We start from the raw sequence: 16,351 nt of genomic DNA on the forward strand, positions 1-16,351 counted from the left end.
CCCTTAGAACTCCAGATAAATGTTTGATGTCACCTACTCTGACCCACTTAATTAGTTTGTATAATATTTATGTCCTGATAAGTTTTCCAAAAGATATGATGAGAATCTGTCTACATTTCATTTGTTAGCTTTTATACTTCCTACCTCACATATCCAAAAATCTAATTCTACTGAAAACTCAACCAAGAAATAAACTCCAAAAATCTAAGCCAAAGTAGTTGTTAAAACTCCCACATTCTTTGTGTGTCTTGTTCCTTTGATGCTTTCAGTTTTATTTCCCACATATGAGTGAAGTCATATGGTTCTTGACTTTTTCTGTCTGACTTATTTTGCTTAGCATGATAATCTCAAGGTCCATCCGTGTTGCTACACACTTAATTCCCGTGCTTTGTTTGATGAGACACTGTGTTAAAGTGGTATTTGTCTGGTTTCCTGACTGCTGTCAGAACCCAAGTGACAAATTAGAGGATGATGGTCTGGAGCTGGAAACAAGGACACCAAGAGAAGCAAAAAGTGAACACTGACAGGGAGAAGTCCGAGACACTCTTAAAAATGGCATCAAATGACATAAAAAAGCTCAAAAAACATTAAGAGTTAGAGCAATCTAGCCTCATAGGCATTGCTGTCTTAAGGGTGGCAAAAATAAGTGTAGTTCCAAGTAATGACCTTGAATCAACAAGAAAAGATTGCATTGTTTTGGAAATAATTGTGTAAGAATGCAGGGATGTTTTTCCTAATGGTAGGAATAAAATTAAGTTTTGGCTCTTAGAGATTACATACACAATCTGAAAAATAACTTTCTTTGAAGCCCTCTTTTATGACACCACTCAATAAAGTACTTATTTTTTTCTGCTTTTGGAAACCAAGTTTCATGTAATAGAGGGTGTCTTTGAAATGCATCTTCTTTATAGAGGTCTTGCTAAGCTTACGTGTGTTTCAGGCAGCCTTTCTCTGTGTGTCTGGTCTGTAAAGAGAAGTAAACTTCTTTTCTGTTTAGAAACATATGACTTAGGAGCTTCCTGTATCCTTTGTAATTCAAGGCTATTGAATTTAGGCTGCTATTGTAATTCAAGGGTAATTCCAATATATGATAATTTTCATGAACTTGCCATATTTAGCTGTCTCATTGTTATGTATTATAACAATTATTGTAAGCCTTTTGAATTTACTGTGAGTTATTTATACCCTTAGGAAATTTATTTGGTTCTGGTCTCCCCTTACGGGGCACCATTACATCATGAGTACTAACAAAAATAATATCTACAAAACTAAAGATTGGTTTCACCAGTTCAGTAACTAATCGATTTTCTGGCACTCAATTTTTACACTGGGGAAATTTTTGTTGCCATTAGAGAGCTGGTCTAGGTTTCATTCCTTCATTCCTGCATTCAACAAACACCGTAAGTGTTAAAATCAAAAACTTTAAAGCATTTGATGGTAATTAAGCCCATGAACCAGGAATCCCAAAATTCTGTATTGCTATTCACCCTCTCATGAATGAGCTCCTAGAGGAGCAACAATATAATGTGAACCAAAATGTCACTCCCCTGATGGTTATGAAATTACCTTGGATGCCACCCCAGAACCCTACAGTACAGGGCAAATTTCGTGTGTGTCTTAAATCTAAGGGTTTTTTTTTTTATCCCCCAATTGAAAATCTTTGCATATCCTCAAATTTCAACCAGCATTTTGTATGGAATAAAAATAGAAAGGGAGAGAGATCAATGGCTCGTGCGAATGGCAGGCTGAGTGTAATAAGTACACGTCTGCCTCAGGCCTTAGTCTCTCCCTCAAGGATCTCTTTTACTCAAGGTAAGTATGACAACTCAATCTCTACCCAGTGTTTTTTTTTTTCTTTTTTTCTTTTTAAACAAAGCAATTCTAGCTGGGAATATTTTAAGTATTTTAAAAGTGAACATGAAACACGAGAGCAATGTCAGCAATCACAAAAACGCTACAGGCAAACTTATTTATTCGAGTCCTCTTGGTAGCTTGCTGAGAACTGTGGCAGTCTGTTTGTACTTGTGTCTGCATGACAACTGCTAGTCTACAAAAGGGGATGCACAGACATTTCCTAGATGTTAAATGGAAGTGATCTGATTTCAACCAGAGCAGGTTAGGAGAATGAGGTAGGACTCACCGGAGAAGACTTTTAGGAAAGTGTAGCAGAGGCTCTGAGTACCAGACTCTCAGTCATTGACCATCAGGTATTAATGTTGTACGTTCAGCAATATGCTCCATATTTCCAACGATGATGCTAAAGGAAGGGCGATCCTTGTACACACATTGATGTTGGCAATGTTCTAAGTCATGAATCTTGATAGTGACTGTGTAAAGAGCTGCATTCCAGCTGGAGAACTCAGTAAATACTAAAATTGTATGTCAATACAATCCAGGACTCATCCTCGATTTCTGTCTTTGTTCACATTTATTTCTTTCCCAAGTCTTCCTCATTTCAGTAAATGACACCACCTTACCCATTTGCCAATCACTAGTTGACTATTCTCTTTCCCTTGGCATGCTCTTTGACCCAATCCATCAGTAAGTTTAATTGATTCTAACTTCAAAATGTGTCCCAAATACAATATTTCTCTTCATCTCTAATGCTGATGTGCAGATTCTGTCACCATCATCTCTTGCTTACATTATTGCAACAATCTAACTGGTCACCTTGTTTCCATTTTTGCCCTGACCCCACGGTGATAATCCACTCCCAAAGTACTCATTAGTCCTGAGTTGTTTTTATTTTATTTTTCAGTAGACTTCATTTTTCAGAGCAATTTCTGGTTCACAGCAAAACTGAGCAGAAAGTACAGCTAGTTCCCATGTGCCCTCTGCCTCCACACGTGCACAACCTCTCCCACTGTCCACTACGGCACCAGAGTAGTTGCAATCAATGGACCTACATTGACAGATCATTATCACTCAGAGGCCACAGTTTACATGAGGGTTCACTCTTTGCATTGTACATTCTATGGGTTCAGACAAGTGGATAATGGCGTGTTTCCATTATTATAGCATCCACATACTTATCCACATATATTGTATCCACATACATTGCTCCACTTGCTCTCTAGTGTCTGGTGTTCTCAGTGTTCTGGATGTTGGCTATTCTAGTAGGTATGTAGTGGAATTTCATCAATGTTTTAATTTGCAGTTCTCTAATGAGACATGATGTTGGACATCTTTTCATATACTTATTTGCCATATGTATATCTTCTTCACTGAGTTATCTGTTCAGATCTTTTACCCATTTTTTAAATTGGGTTGTTCATTTTCTTATTGTTGAGTTTTAAGAGAGTTTTGTATATTTTGGATAACAGTTCTTTATTAGATGTGTCATTTACAAATGTTTTTTTTCCCAGTCTGTGGCTTGTCTTCTCATTCTCTTAACAGTACCTTTCAGAGAGCAGAAGTTTTTAATTTTAATGAAGAGCAACTTATCAATTATCTCTTTCATGGATTGTGCTTTGGGTGTGGTATCTAAAAAGCCATCACCAAACCAAAGGTCACCTACATTTTCTCCTCTGTTATCTTCTAAGAGTTTTTTTAGTTTAGCATTTTACATTTAGATCTATGATCCATTTTAAATTAATTTTTGAGAAGGGCATAGTGAGTTGTTTTTGTTTTTATTTTAAATATAAATCATACCAAGTCATGTCCCTACTTAAAACACTCCAATGACTTTCACTTATGTTTAGAATTAAACCAATGTCCTGTTGAACCAATAATTACATATATATTCAAAAACCTTAATTTCCCAGAAACATGCCTTTTCAAAATATTTCCAAGAATATGCATATATCTTACTATCAGCTCTATTTGCCACTTCATTCTTAAATCTTCATTCGTTTGTCACTTAGGACATTTTTGTACGCAGTTACACATCAGCTATGGTGATTGAATTTAAGGAGAGTTGTTCTCCATTACTGACTCTTAGTTCTGCTCTTCAGTGAAGGGTCCTTAAATTATCCCACGTTTTCCTAAACATAAGTGTGCCTTCTGCTACAACAAATAAGAATGAAGTATGTCATGAGAGGAATGAAATGGTATTTAGATTCCTTTAAATAAAGTATCATCACACCAAAAATTCCAGCTTCTGCTTTGCAACTCATTAAGACACTTACGTGAATGCTATGGCAGTAATATTTCTCAATAATATTCACCTTTTGCTCTTTTAGGAATGAATTCCAAGGCATCAAATTCTACTTTTTAAATAAATAGTGTTATTGTATTGTTACAACACAGCTTAATTCTGTTGAAAATAAATTCACCTTTAACTCACTAGACATAACTTATGAGTTTTTTGTAGGCCAATGTAAATACCACTTTATTATTCCTCAAATCCAATACTATGTACTTAATATTATGTCTGGCAAATAGTACATATTTGAACATTTTTATTGAGTGCCTATTGGTAATGGTAACATTATTTTTAGCTTATTGGGAAGGTATGTTTAATAGTCAGAAAACCAATTTATGTATAATATTCATGTGGGTCTGGTGCCAGCTAGTGGTACATATTATATATGCTTCTGAAAGATAACTGACTTTTTTAAATAACCAAGGGCAACATGATCCTACTGAGACCTAAAGTGCTTACAAACAAAAATTTTAAAAATATTTATCTACCATGTTGGTGAGAACCAACAGAATACACATGAGCATGGATGTATAAGGTGTTCTGTCGTCAGGTGATGCCCTGTGCCACTGTCTATCCAGTCCTATGCCCCCCACATTGTGACAATTCACGTGTCTGTCATCTTCATTATATTCGGAGATTATTGAGGTATGGACCGTGCCTTCATTTCTGTATCTCGTTGTTTATACAAACTCTGACACTTAAACACAGAAAGAAATATTTCTTGAATACATCTAAACAATTCAAAAAAGTATTGCCCTATTTTGTTAACCATAGAGCCTGATTTCTGAAAGCAGTTATTTCATGGGTCATCAAAACTAGATCAGGAACTGACTTGTTCAGAAATATAGTAGACACTTTTGGGCATCTAAGCCTTTTTAATCTTCAGGAGTCCCCTATTTAAATTAGAGATCAATGATCTGTTTAACTATTAGTCCCAAGGGGTTCTTTAGAAATGAAAGGGCGCTGGAAGGTCACTGAGACATGCTGCCAGTTTATTATGTTAACCATTTAGCCAGTAGCAACAAATTTTGAACTGGCAGATTTTATTTGCCTGAGATGGGAGCAGAGCTATGGAACATTATCTCAGGGTTCCATCTCTAATAATGTTTACTTTTAGGATTGATACTTTCTTATTAATTTGCTCATTAATGGTGTTAATAATTGGTTCAAATAGAATTTTACGTAGATGTCTGCTAATAGCTCATTCGTTAAATGGCCATAATCTTGAACTTTGAGGGTGAAAATTGTAGTTCTCTTTGGGGCTGCAGTCAGATATGTCCATATGAGGGATAAAAATAACTAACTAACTAACTAACTAACTAGCTGACTAACTAACTAACTAACTAACTAAATAAATAAATAAATAAATCCTTTCCACTTCATGCCTGCAGTGGTTGACACAATTTCTGAGACCATTTGTCAGTGATCCCACCTGGTATGAAGTAAGATGGATTTAGAAGTTCATCTTATTACAGAATGAGCTTTCAAGTTCAATTAGTTCATACTCTTCAGATGTATTAAAAAGAATACATTTTCTGTATTTTCTGTAATTGGTCTAGTTTCCTCAGAAGACCATGTAAAGGATAGGTTTCAATGTGTGTGCTCTGCATGATACAATTCTATCATGTTAACTCAGTCACTTCATGTAGACTGAGTCACAAGTAACTCAGTCACTTTGGGATAAATGATCACACTTCTGGATCTCTTCTTTCTTTCCCTATCGCTATGCAAGATTGTTTTTGGATAGGCGTTTGGGACATAAAGGGGCTTCCGTCTCATCTTCTGGTACTTACTGCAGGAGTGTGTGCTCCTTCCTTATCCACATCCTCCAGGCATTTGCTCCCAGCATAAAATCCTTGCACACTGCGGCCTTTGTCCCAACCTCAGGCTCCCATCCACCCGCTACTCTTCTCAGAACTTCTGTGCCCATTACTTCCGGGACATGTGACATATTCTGGACCCCTTGCCTGCTGCACGTGAGCCTTGGGATCTTTTATCTCAGCCTCATCTTTCTTGCCAACTCCTGCCCGACGGAAAGGATTTGTGTTGGATGTGATCACATGTGGGGCTAACGGGGGGAGGGGACTTGCTACCCCACCCCCACATTCACAGGCTCCCTTATACTTGTCTGAACATTTCTACCACTCATCTTGGGGTTTCTCCTTCAGAGGAGAAAAATAGGACACCTGTTGAGCTCTACATCTTTATTTCTCTTTTTCTCCAGGTGATGGAAGAACATGCCTTCCTTTTTATATATATCTTTATTATTCCCACCCCTTATCAAATAGAAGAAAAATCTCTATAATCTATCTTGTCATGCTTGGCTCTGGATATATTGATAAGAACTTAAAGAATTTCAGTGTCTCCCCTTCCTAACAGACTTAGGCGTGGAAGGCTGCAAGGAAATATATATTGAATAGGAAATGAAAAGACATTGCTTTAATATTTTCAAAACATTATCTTTGTTACATCTAGATCAATGGTTGTAGATCCTGGCTGGTTATTAAAATCACTGAGGGTCCTTTTAAAAATATTGGTGCCTAGACCAGCCACAGAAAAATTAAGTCAGAATATCGGATGTTGATCAATCTGCAGCTGGGATAGTTTATGTAAATTGCTCAGTATCAATTAGTAAATACAGCCAATCCAGGTGGGTGCTCTCTCATCCTCCTACACTGCCAAGCTGACTGTGGTGTTAAACCAACTATTTCTTTTCCTAAAGTGATAAAGGGGATCAAATATATGGTTATAGAAAGAGAACTGACTCTGGGTGGTGAACACACAATATGATATATACTGTAGATGATGTAATACAGAATTGTACACCTGAAGTCTATGTAACTTGACTAACAGTTGTCACCCTAATAAACTTTCATTAAAAAATAAAAAAATAAAATAAAAAAAGTACGCAAACCAAATTTACAATTTCTGTAATGTTATAGTGCAGTGTGTGTGTGTGTGTGTGTGTGTGTGTGTGTGTGTGTGTGAAGTATATACATTTCACATGCAGCCTATGTAGAAAACAAATCAAGAAAATTTGCTTTTCTCGTGCTCTTTTTTGTTCCTTACAATATTACGGTGGAGTTTTGTCACAATGGCTGTGATACTAGGAGAGGGTTCTTTACGGAAATGTCTTCCGTCCTCATTATAGAGGGAGCGAAAACCCTTGTTTGCCAGTGGAGAACAGCTTATTTCTCGAATCACAACAGCGCTGCCTTTTTGTTCTTCCCTACTAACTCCATCACAACTGCACGAAAGCCTTTTTCCACATTTGTAGTTTCTCCGGAGTCACTTTCAAGGATATCTGATGTTTAAATGATCTTGGAATCTGGGGGGATGGGAGAATAGAGTAATTGAGCAGAGACACACAAAACAATACTTTTTACTAGTACCAGGGATGCCTACGTCTTGTCCAAAACTTGAAAATAAATAGAATCCGTGTTTTCTTCTGCTTACTCCCATCAGTTCTAAAGGAAAAGCAATATGTAAGGACCTTTCTAGACATAAGGTCCTCATCTCCTTTCTGCTCTGTTTCCTGATTCATAGTCCTGTCCTCTCCCACCTCCTCACTCTCTTCCTCTCCTTTTCTTCCTCTTCCTTTCTACTTCCCACTCTCCTTACCTCTTCTCTCTCTTTTCTAACTCCCTCGCTCCACCTCTCTCCTCCTCCAAACATAAAGAAGCTTTACAGTTCGCCATTTCTGTGTCACAGAGCATAAATCCAGCCAAATGATACCCCCGAGGTTGTCCAGAAGACCAGGAGCGGGCTGCCCACACTCTTCCTCCAACAACACCCCCCCCCCCCGCCCCCCCCCCCCGCCCCATTTAAATAGGTTTCAACTGCGTGAGGGAAAGGAAAAAGAAAGTTGGAGATTTCTCTTTTAACCACAGCCTCCTTTGCACATTGTCTATGGAAAACAAATATTCCCAGTCACCGGATTTCATGAATCTATATTATAAACAAATTTATTCCGGGATTTGAGCTGCTCACCTGATTGTAGTTTTCTAACCTGGGGAGCAAGCAACCATCCAATTACAGTGTCTCCTCATCTGGCTGGTACACTGAGTGAGGTTGTGTGCAGGTACCACCTGGGGCTAATGCCCCATTTGGCCTTTGCATACCCTTGTTCTAAACCTGTCCGGTTTTGCAGCTATCAATGTCCACACTCACTTGCACATGCAAACTCACGTGCTTCTTTTTCCTGTTTCCCTGAGAGCTCATTGAGAACGGTATCTGAAGGGCATGTGAGCAGTAAAGAGTGTCACGTATTTTGTATAGACTGCTGCTGATAGGAATGATTGTGGCCATGTAGAGAGCGGCCAGTGGCCGTGTCGTCACGGCCTTTCCTCAGGTTCTGGAGAGCAAGTCATGAATGCGCTGATCAAAAACTTCACATCCCAAGATTCCTTTGTCTCTCTGTTTTTCCATTTCCAGCCTGGCTGTGTAAATACCACCGAAGTGGACATTAAGAAGTCATCCAGAATGAGAAATCCACACAAAACACGGAAGGTAAAAATCAGTGTTGGTTGGATGGTGCTTAGTAATGAGCTTTGCACGGTTTAGAGGACATTAGTCCTAAACATCTTTTGTCCCATTTCATAGAGTATCTTCAAGTATTTTCCCTGCTCTTCCTTGTGGTTTGGCTAGAGGAAAATCTGGGAGTTTAAACCCTGGTCTTCTGTCAGTCCTTCCCTTCTCTCCTGGAGAAATAGCCCCGTCCAAATGCATGCAGGTGACTGACAGGACTGGCTCTGACAGGAAGGGACTAAGGATGCTGAGGAACCCTCTTCTCTCCATCCGAGACAAGAGTCATCAGCACAGGAAGACATCTTTCAGAGTCCAGCAGATGAGTGAAAGTAGATGGAGACTATCTGAGAAAAAGTGATGCTAATGACAGAAAAACATTTTTAGGTGAAAGTCTGAGGGAGAAGAAACATTGTAAAGAGGTGTAATTATAGATCTTACATGAGGACCTCCTTTTAACATCACAATTTAGTGACAAAACCATAAAACAGTGATTGGGTGCCACGTGTCTGTTATATGAGAGAGTGCATAACAAACAAAACAGCTCTCCAGAATTTAATGACATTTTCAATAATTTTTGAAGACACATAGCAGTAGTACCTACATATTTATAAAAGTAATACATACACTTAGAAGTCATTTTTATCATTCCATTAAAAAATTGCTTGATGCACATAAGAACTTTTGGCTGTAGCAATCACTCTGAGGACACAGTCCAAGGTTGGCACCACTGGATTAAAGCCATTTCCTGTGGCTTTTTCCTTAGGTAACCATAGCATTTCCCGGGTAGTGTCCCTGAAGTAGGCATAAAACATTTATTTTGTAATCTTAGTATCGTGTCTTTCTTCTTCCTCCCTAGAAACATATGTACCATTTCAAAGTCCCCAAAGTGTTCAAATAACCGTTTCTTTCTTTTAAGGCAGTTTACCTTGATGTAGGCTAAAGAAGCTATAGGAAAAGTGCCACAAAACCCATTTGGATGTGCTACTCAAAAGTATTGCCCCTAGGAACTCTGAGAGAAAAAGGCCAAGCCAGACCAAGCAGGCCCATGGCGTTCTCTCTCATGACAGGCCCTGCTCGTTCCTTTCAGCCTCTGCTCGCAGCACAGCATTGGGGACCAACATTGTGGAACAGCATCCAAATGTAATCACTTCTCCAAAAGTGCATTAAGCTACCGCTTACTACTTTCTAGATTTTAAAGAGTTACTCCTGTAATATCTTCTTGTGTCAAGTTTCCCCAACAGCCACCGACTGAGGTGTGCTCTGATTCAGAAGAAAAAATAGATGGATTAACGCGATAGAACGTAAACGTAATAAAGCAATCATTCACACTCTCTTTTTAACACTATTCTCAATACTGATACCTTACCAATAGTTCACATGGCAATCCTTCTTTTAGAAAATTTCAAAAGCAATAATTGACAGTGCTGCTCTTCGTATACCACCAGGCCTCATTTAATACTGGGAAAACACAAGGCATAGCAAGGAAAAATGCTGCAATGAGATGGAATCCTTGAGCTCTGTTTGTCTCAGCTGCGGTGTAATTTCCTGTGAATTAGTAATGGCAGAACACAGCACTAAAGTCCCCAGAGAAAAACTAAAGTTCTGAAGAATGCTCAGCACGTAGCATGCATGCCCTTGGGTTTAACAGTTTGAGAATATTGTCTTTCTCACCTTTTGATAAATATAGCTTCCCATAGTCAGAAGTGTTAAATGTGCTAGAATCTACACAAACAATGTTATTCTACATAGAAGACTATGGGGCTCTGTGCCACATACTGGTTGTCTTTTAGAATTATCACCACGGCTACTTTAGCTCATCTTTGGCTAGGAAGTCGAATGATCCATTCAATCAGGTGTTTAATAAATCTCTACTTGAAGCCATGCAAGTACTCATCTTTAGGTATTTAGCAGTCAGTGGGACAGGCCTGACCTTGCTCCCATGACACATGATCTAAGTAGAATGCATACACTAAACAAGCAGACAAACAAATGTCTGTACATATATAATTATATAATTTCATTAAGTGTTATACATGTATATGAGTCTACTCAGGCTGTCATAACAAAATACCACACACTGGGTGGCTTAAATAATAGGGATTTATTTTCTCACAGTTCTGAAGACTAGAAATCCAAGGTTAAGGTGCTGGCCAGGGTGGTTCCTGGTGAGGGCTCTCTTCCAGGCTTGCAGACAGCCATCTTCTAGCTATGTCCTCATATAGCAGAGGTCAGGATAGGAGAGAACAAGCACGTGGATGCTCTGGTGTCTCATCCTCATGGATTAAGGCCCCACCCAATGACCTCACCTAACCTTTATTACCTTTTTATAGACTCCCATCTCCAAATCAAGTCACTTTGGGGAGTAGGGCTTCAACATAGGATTTTCAGAGAGAGACACAACTCATTCCATAACATGTTATCAAGGGAATTTAAATCATTTGTGATTCTAAATTGCCACAACACTTTTTAAGTAATTTGACAATAAGTAGCTACCTGTTCCATCTTCCTCTGAGGGTTTCACAGCTTTGTCCCAGACAGAGAGAGAAGACAGTTCTGTGGGATTGCGAGCCCCAGACAGAAATGGCAGAGGCCAGCCTACCACCTCTGGAAACGGCCTTTGTCTTCGCTGTGAATTGGTCTGTGACCTTTGCTCCTTCTCTTAGCTCTATGATCACCTCTGTCTTATGTTGCTGCTGGTGAGGAAATGGAACCCCTGGGTCCTACTTCATCTTTAAAAACAGATACCGCCCTTAGCACAGAGAGTTGTTACTCATTTCTCTGGGATTCAGCTGTAATGATATTTCTTGACTATATGTATATAACAAGAATAAAGAGCCCAGTAAACCCCTAACACAATAGTCTAGCATACGTACCAAGGAATGCAGGGTTTGGAGTGTTATATTTAATTGTTGAATTCAAACATATGAAGAGAAGACTCAGCTGTATATCTGATTTGAGATATTTTTAAGTATTTGGGATTAGTGAATTTTTAAATGTATCTTTTTAAATTTGTCTCTACTAAAATACGAAGTAAGAGGTAGTATGTAATCTCCCTCCAGTCTCTAGGAAGGAATGGTAATGTAGCATAATCAGAGAGAAATGAACCTAAGATAAGCAAAATTTAAGGAACACTGTGTGCCTGATAGTCTTCAGACTGCTTCTAAAATTTTAACTATATTAACTATATTAGTCTGTGTATTAGCCAGTGTTCTCCAGAGAAACAGAACCAAAGGAATGGGGACACAGAGATAGATAGAGAAAGAGATAGAAATAGAGATAAAGATAGAGTGAGAGAGAGAGAGAGAGAGAGAGAGATTTTAAGGAATTGACTCGGTGACTGTAGAGGCTTGGAGAGCCCCAAGCCCAATAGGGTAGACCAGCAGGCTAGAGATTAGAGGCTAGAGAACCAGGCAATAATTGCAATCTGCTAACAGAATTCCCTCTTACTTGGAGGTCTGTCTTTTTGTTCAATTCAAGTCTTCAACTGATTGGATGAGGGCCACCACACTATGGAGGGTAATCTGATTTACTCAAAGATACCCATTTAAATTTTAATCTCATCCAAAAGAAACATTGTCACAGAAACACCTAGAATAATATTTGATCAAATATTAGCACTGTGGGCCAGCCAAGTGGATACATACAATTAATCATCACAGGCTATTATTCCTTCTATACGATAATACCTACAGAGATCCTAGAACATAAAACCTGAGGACCATGACAAAAGCATTTGTGCATATGTGACTGACCCACATTTCAGTTTGCTTCCTGTAACTTCAGAACCCATATTTCAAAGCAGCAGTATATGTTTCTTGTTCTTGTCTCGCTTTCTTTTTTCTGTCACCTTCATTTGGACATTATGGCACCTAATATTTTAGTTAACAGCTAATATGTACATCCTAGAAGAACAGTTATATTCTTCTGTTCATATTAGTTGTCTATTTTTTCTCCTATGAATACAGTGATTATAGCTGTTTATACATAAAAAGAATGGCATTTCCTATTTCTATATGCAAAATGTGTAATTTTAAATTTCAATGTGTTAGATAAAAGGATAAACTACTCATGCCGTGTTTACCTGAAAATAAGACCTAACCGGAAAGTAAGCCCTAGCATGATTTTTCAGAATGACATCCCCTGAACATAAGCTCTAATGCATCTTTTGATATAATACAATCTTATTTTCAGGGAAACACGGTCGGTATCTTAGAGTAAAACAAAAGTGTTCCAAGTAAGGAGTACAGAAAGTTACAGGAAACAGAAATTCTGCACAAACCAGCCTGAATAAAGAAGGAAGTATTCTAGGATCTTGAGAGTCGGCAGTGGCGGAGCTGGCCCTGGGTGTTCCGGATTCAGGGCCTTGAACGTTGTCCGGTTTCTCTGTCACTCTCTCCCCGGTCTCCTTTCTCTGTTCTCTCGCTTGCCCTGCTGCCTGGCTTCTCCTCAGGCATTGGACATGGTCACAATCCATTCTCTAGCTGAGCTGAGCAATCCAGTGGGGAGAGAAATATTCCCCCACCATCACCAGTTAGAAAAATCCCAGGGATCACACTCCACATACAAAGGCATAAGAGCTTCTGGCACTCTTTAGTTTCTATTTTAAAGCCCCCTCTGCCTGCCAAAAATAAAAATATAGGGGTGAATTTTTCTTAGATCTCTTCTAAAATGCGAAGTGAAATCATATGAACAGATTTATGTAGAAAGTCAAATCTGTTTCATTTAATGAATAACTTATCCAGTATTCATTTGGATGGTACAATATTTCCCTGAAAATAAGACCTAGCCGGATCATCAGCTCTAATGCATCTGGAGCAAACATTAATATAAGTCTGGGTATTATATTATATTATATTTTAAGACTGGGTCTTATATTATATCATATAAGACCTGGTATTATATGACATTATATTATATTATTCCCGGTATTATATTATACCTAGTATTTTATATATTATATTATATTATATTATATTATATTATATTATTATATATATATAAAACCTGGTCTTGGGGTGGCCGGATGGCTCAGTTGGTTAGAGCGTGAGCTCTGAACAACAGAGTTGCGGGTTCGATTCCCACATGGGCCAGTGAGCTGCGCCCTCCACAACTAGATTGAAGGACAGCTACTTGGAGATGATGGGCCCTGGAGAAACACACAATTCCCCAATAAATTAAAAAAAAAAAAAAAAAGACCTGGTCTTATGTTATATTAAAATAAGACTGGATCTTATATTAGTTTTTGCTCCAAAAGACGCATTAGAGCTAATGGTCTGGCTAGGCCTTATTTTTGGGAAACACAGTACTACATATGAAAAGTCCTGATCTAGGCACCATGAGGAATAATAGGATGGGTTGATCAAGACAAAGCATCTTGATTTAGTAACTATTTTGGCTATTAAAACTCAAAATGGAGCCCAGTGAGTTAATTTGATTTTCCCCCAGCTGCAAATACTGATATTTAGACAATTTCATTCCTTCTCCTCTCTAGCCCTACGTGTTGCTAGTTCTAGTCCACCAACCCTTTGCCAACATTTTAATACATTTTCTTATTCTAAAAAAGTCCTTCACATTTCAAATAATCCTCATAATTTGTCTGCCAAAATAAGGTCAATTTTCTTAACTCCTTTGTTCATCAAATAAGCTTTGTACATACAATCGCACTATTCAGGGTTATTTTCACTCTGGCCAAGAATCAAAGCTATCAGTGGTCCCCAGAAAATGAACAGCACCCTGATTGGTAAAGGAGAGAATTCCTGATGTTTACTTGCATAGAAGACATTAAATGAAAACTCCAGAGTCACCTCAGAGCCAGTAGCTAGGATGCTGGAAGACTGCTTTGAGGGACACCTACCGCCCAGTGGTTTGGGTCTTATATGGAACTTCACAAACACCATGTGAAATGCTTACATGTTGAAGTCATCATAGACATGTAGAGACAGAAAACAACTTGTGGGTCATTTTACTTCTAGAACACCATAAATTGTGGTATTTTTCTAGTGCTTTTTATTTATTATTTTTAATCCTAACCAAAAAACTTACTGTTAAAACTGTTAGCTATCCTGTTTTATAAGCATTTTTTACATGAACTATAGATTTCTATGAAAGAACTCAAAGTAATTAAACCAAGGTAAACAAAAATGGAAAGTTCAAGCCTTAGGGTCGTTTTTAATTCTTCTTATGAAAAATGAATGTGACATACCTGAAAAAAATAGCAAACGTTGTAAAGTGCAGTTATTGCATAATTGGTGATCTTTTAGTTGCCTAATTAAAAACAAAAATCCACCTCAACTGTTATTTCAGAGTTCAGAAGGTTGTCTTATTTAATCATGTTCAAGTGCAATTAGTAATAGTTCATGGAGGCCTTTTCTGCTTCAGCGGAAATTAAGTCTCCTTGGACTCCAGGCCCTATGCACTTGTTATTTTCTTTTCTAATACTTATCACATTTTTAGTCCCATAGTTGTGTGATTGCGTAACTTGTATCCCCTCCACTAGATCATGAGTTCCAATGAGGAGGAAGCATATCTATCTTTGTTTACTTCTATTAGGTTGGTGCAAAAGTAATTGCGGTTCCAAAGTTTAAAAACAATTGCAAAAACTGCAATTACTTTGGCACCAATCTAATAGATCCCTAATGCATAACACCAGCTATATCCAGCATATAGTAAATGTTGAATGAATGAATGAATGAATGAATGAAAGGACAAAGTTCAATTCATTCAATTCTGTCCTATTAATAACTAATTCACAGCATTCATACTATTCTTTGGCTTTAGGAATTGGGTTCCAGGAGGTTGGGGCTAGAGCAAGAGAGGGGAGAACAGAGGACCTACCAAAGATAGTCTGAGCTGGATGATTCGGATAGGTTAAACCCAAGTCAAAATCTGTTAAAGAAGGGAGAAGAGCAAGATAATGGAGAGACATACTGGAAAAATCAAGTCCAAGTGGTCAGTGTATAGAACTAACAGGTTAACCCTAAGAAGAGAGAGAGTCCACGTGAAAACAGGTCAGAAACAAACACATTTCAATTTAGAGATACCGGAAAGGTTGGTAATGGTTCTGAAAATTTGCTCATTAAATGTATGGATCTACTCTCTTCTGATTTCAAGAGTTTCTTTTCACACTTGCCTAGTAACTTTAATATTTTGGGCTCATCCAGTTTTAGTATGTCCTCATCCTTTATCTTCAAGTCCAAAGAAAAAGTGCTCTCAGCGCCCCCAATCCCGAATTTGATGAGCATGCTTACCGTGTTCTCTCCATATAAACAATTGTTTGGGCAAAGTTAATAATCTATTCAAAGTTAACAATCTTTTTCAAAGAGCCATGCTTCTATGTTACATTCAAATGACATTTATGATAGCAGTGCCTTTTGCGTTTTGAGGAGAAGCTTAATCAAATAGGTAGCAAAGTTACCTTACTGAATATATAATGCAAAATGGTATTTTGTCCTAACATATTTCTTTTTAAATTTTACACAGTCTGTCTATGGTTTACAAAATGATATTAGAAGCCACAGTCCTACCCACACGCCCACACCAGAAACTAAACCTCCAACAGAAGATGAGTTACAGCAACAGGTGGGTCAACCTCTAAAGTTACCTGTTAATGGTTTACAGAGTAGCAGCTATAAAAACCAGATGTGAATGTGAATCTGTGGTATTTTAAAAGATTACTTGTAT

At 38.1% G+C, this 16,351-nt stretch overlaps 1 protein-coding gene across 6 annotated transcripts in view; it reads left to right on the forward strand.

Moving 5' to 3' along the window:
- Positions 1 to 16,351, forward strand: part of RGS7 (regulator of G protein signaling 7) — a 437,701-nt gene that overhangs the window by 389,741 nt on the left and 31,609 nt on the right. For all 6 annotated transcript variants that reach the window (XM_033099770.1, XM_033099771.1, XM_033099772.1 and 3 more), the window contains 2 exons: positions 8,579 to 8,653; positions 16,151 to 16,249. In XM_033099770.1, the coding sequence (XP_032955661.1) occupies positions 8,579 to 8,653; positions 16,151 to 16,249 (174 nt within the window). The remainder of the gene's footprint in view (positions 1 to 8,578; positions 8,654 to 16,150; positions 16,250 to 16,351) is intronic.

This window comes from Rhinolophus ferrumequinum, chromosome 27 (genome assembly GCF_004115265.2).
Source record: "Rhinolophus ferrumequinum isolate MPI-CBG mRhiFer1 chromosome 27, mRhiFer1_v1.p, whole genome shotgun sequence".
In the NCBI taxonomy this organism is placed as follows: domain Eukaryota; kingdom Metazoa; phylum Chordata; class Mammalia; order Chiroptera; family Rhinolophidae; genus Rhinolophus; species Rhinolophus ferrumequinum.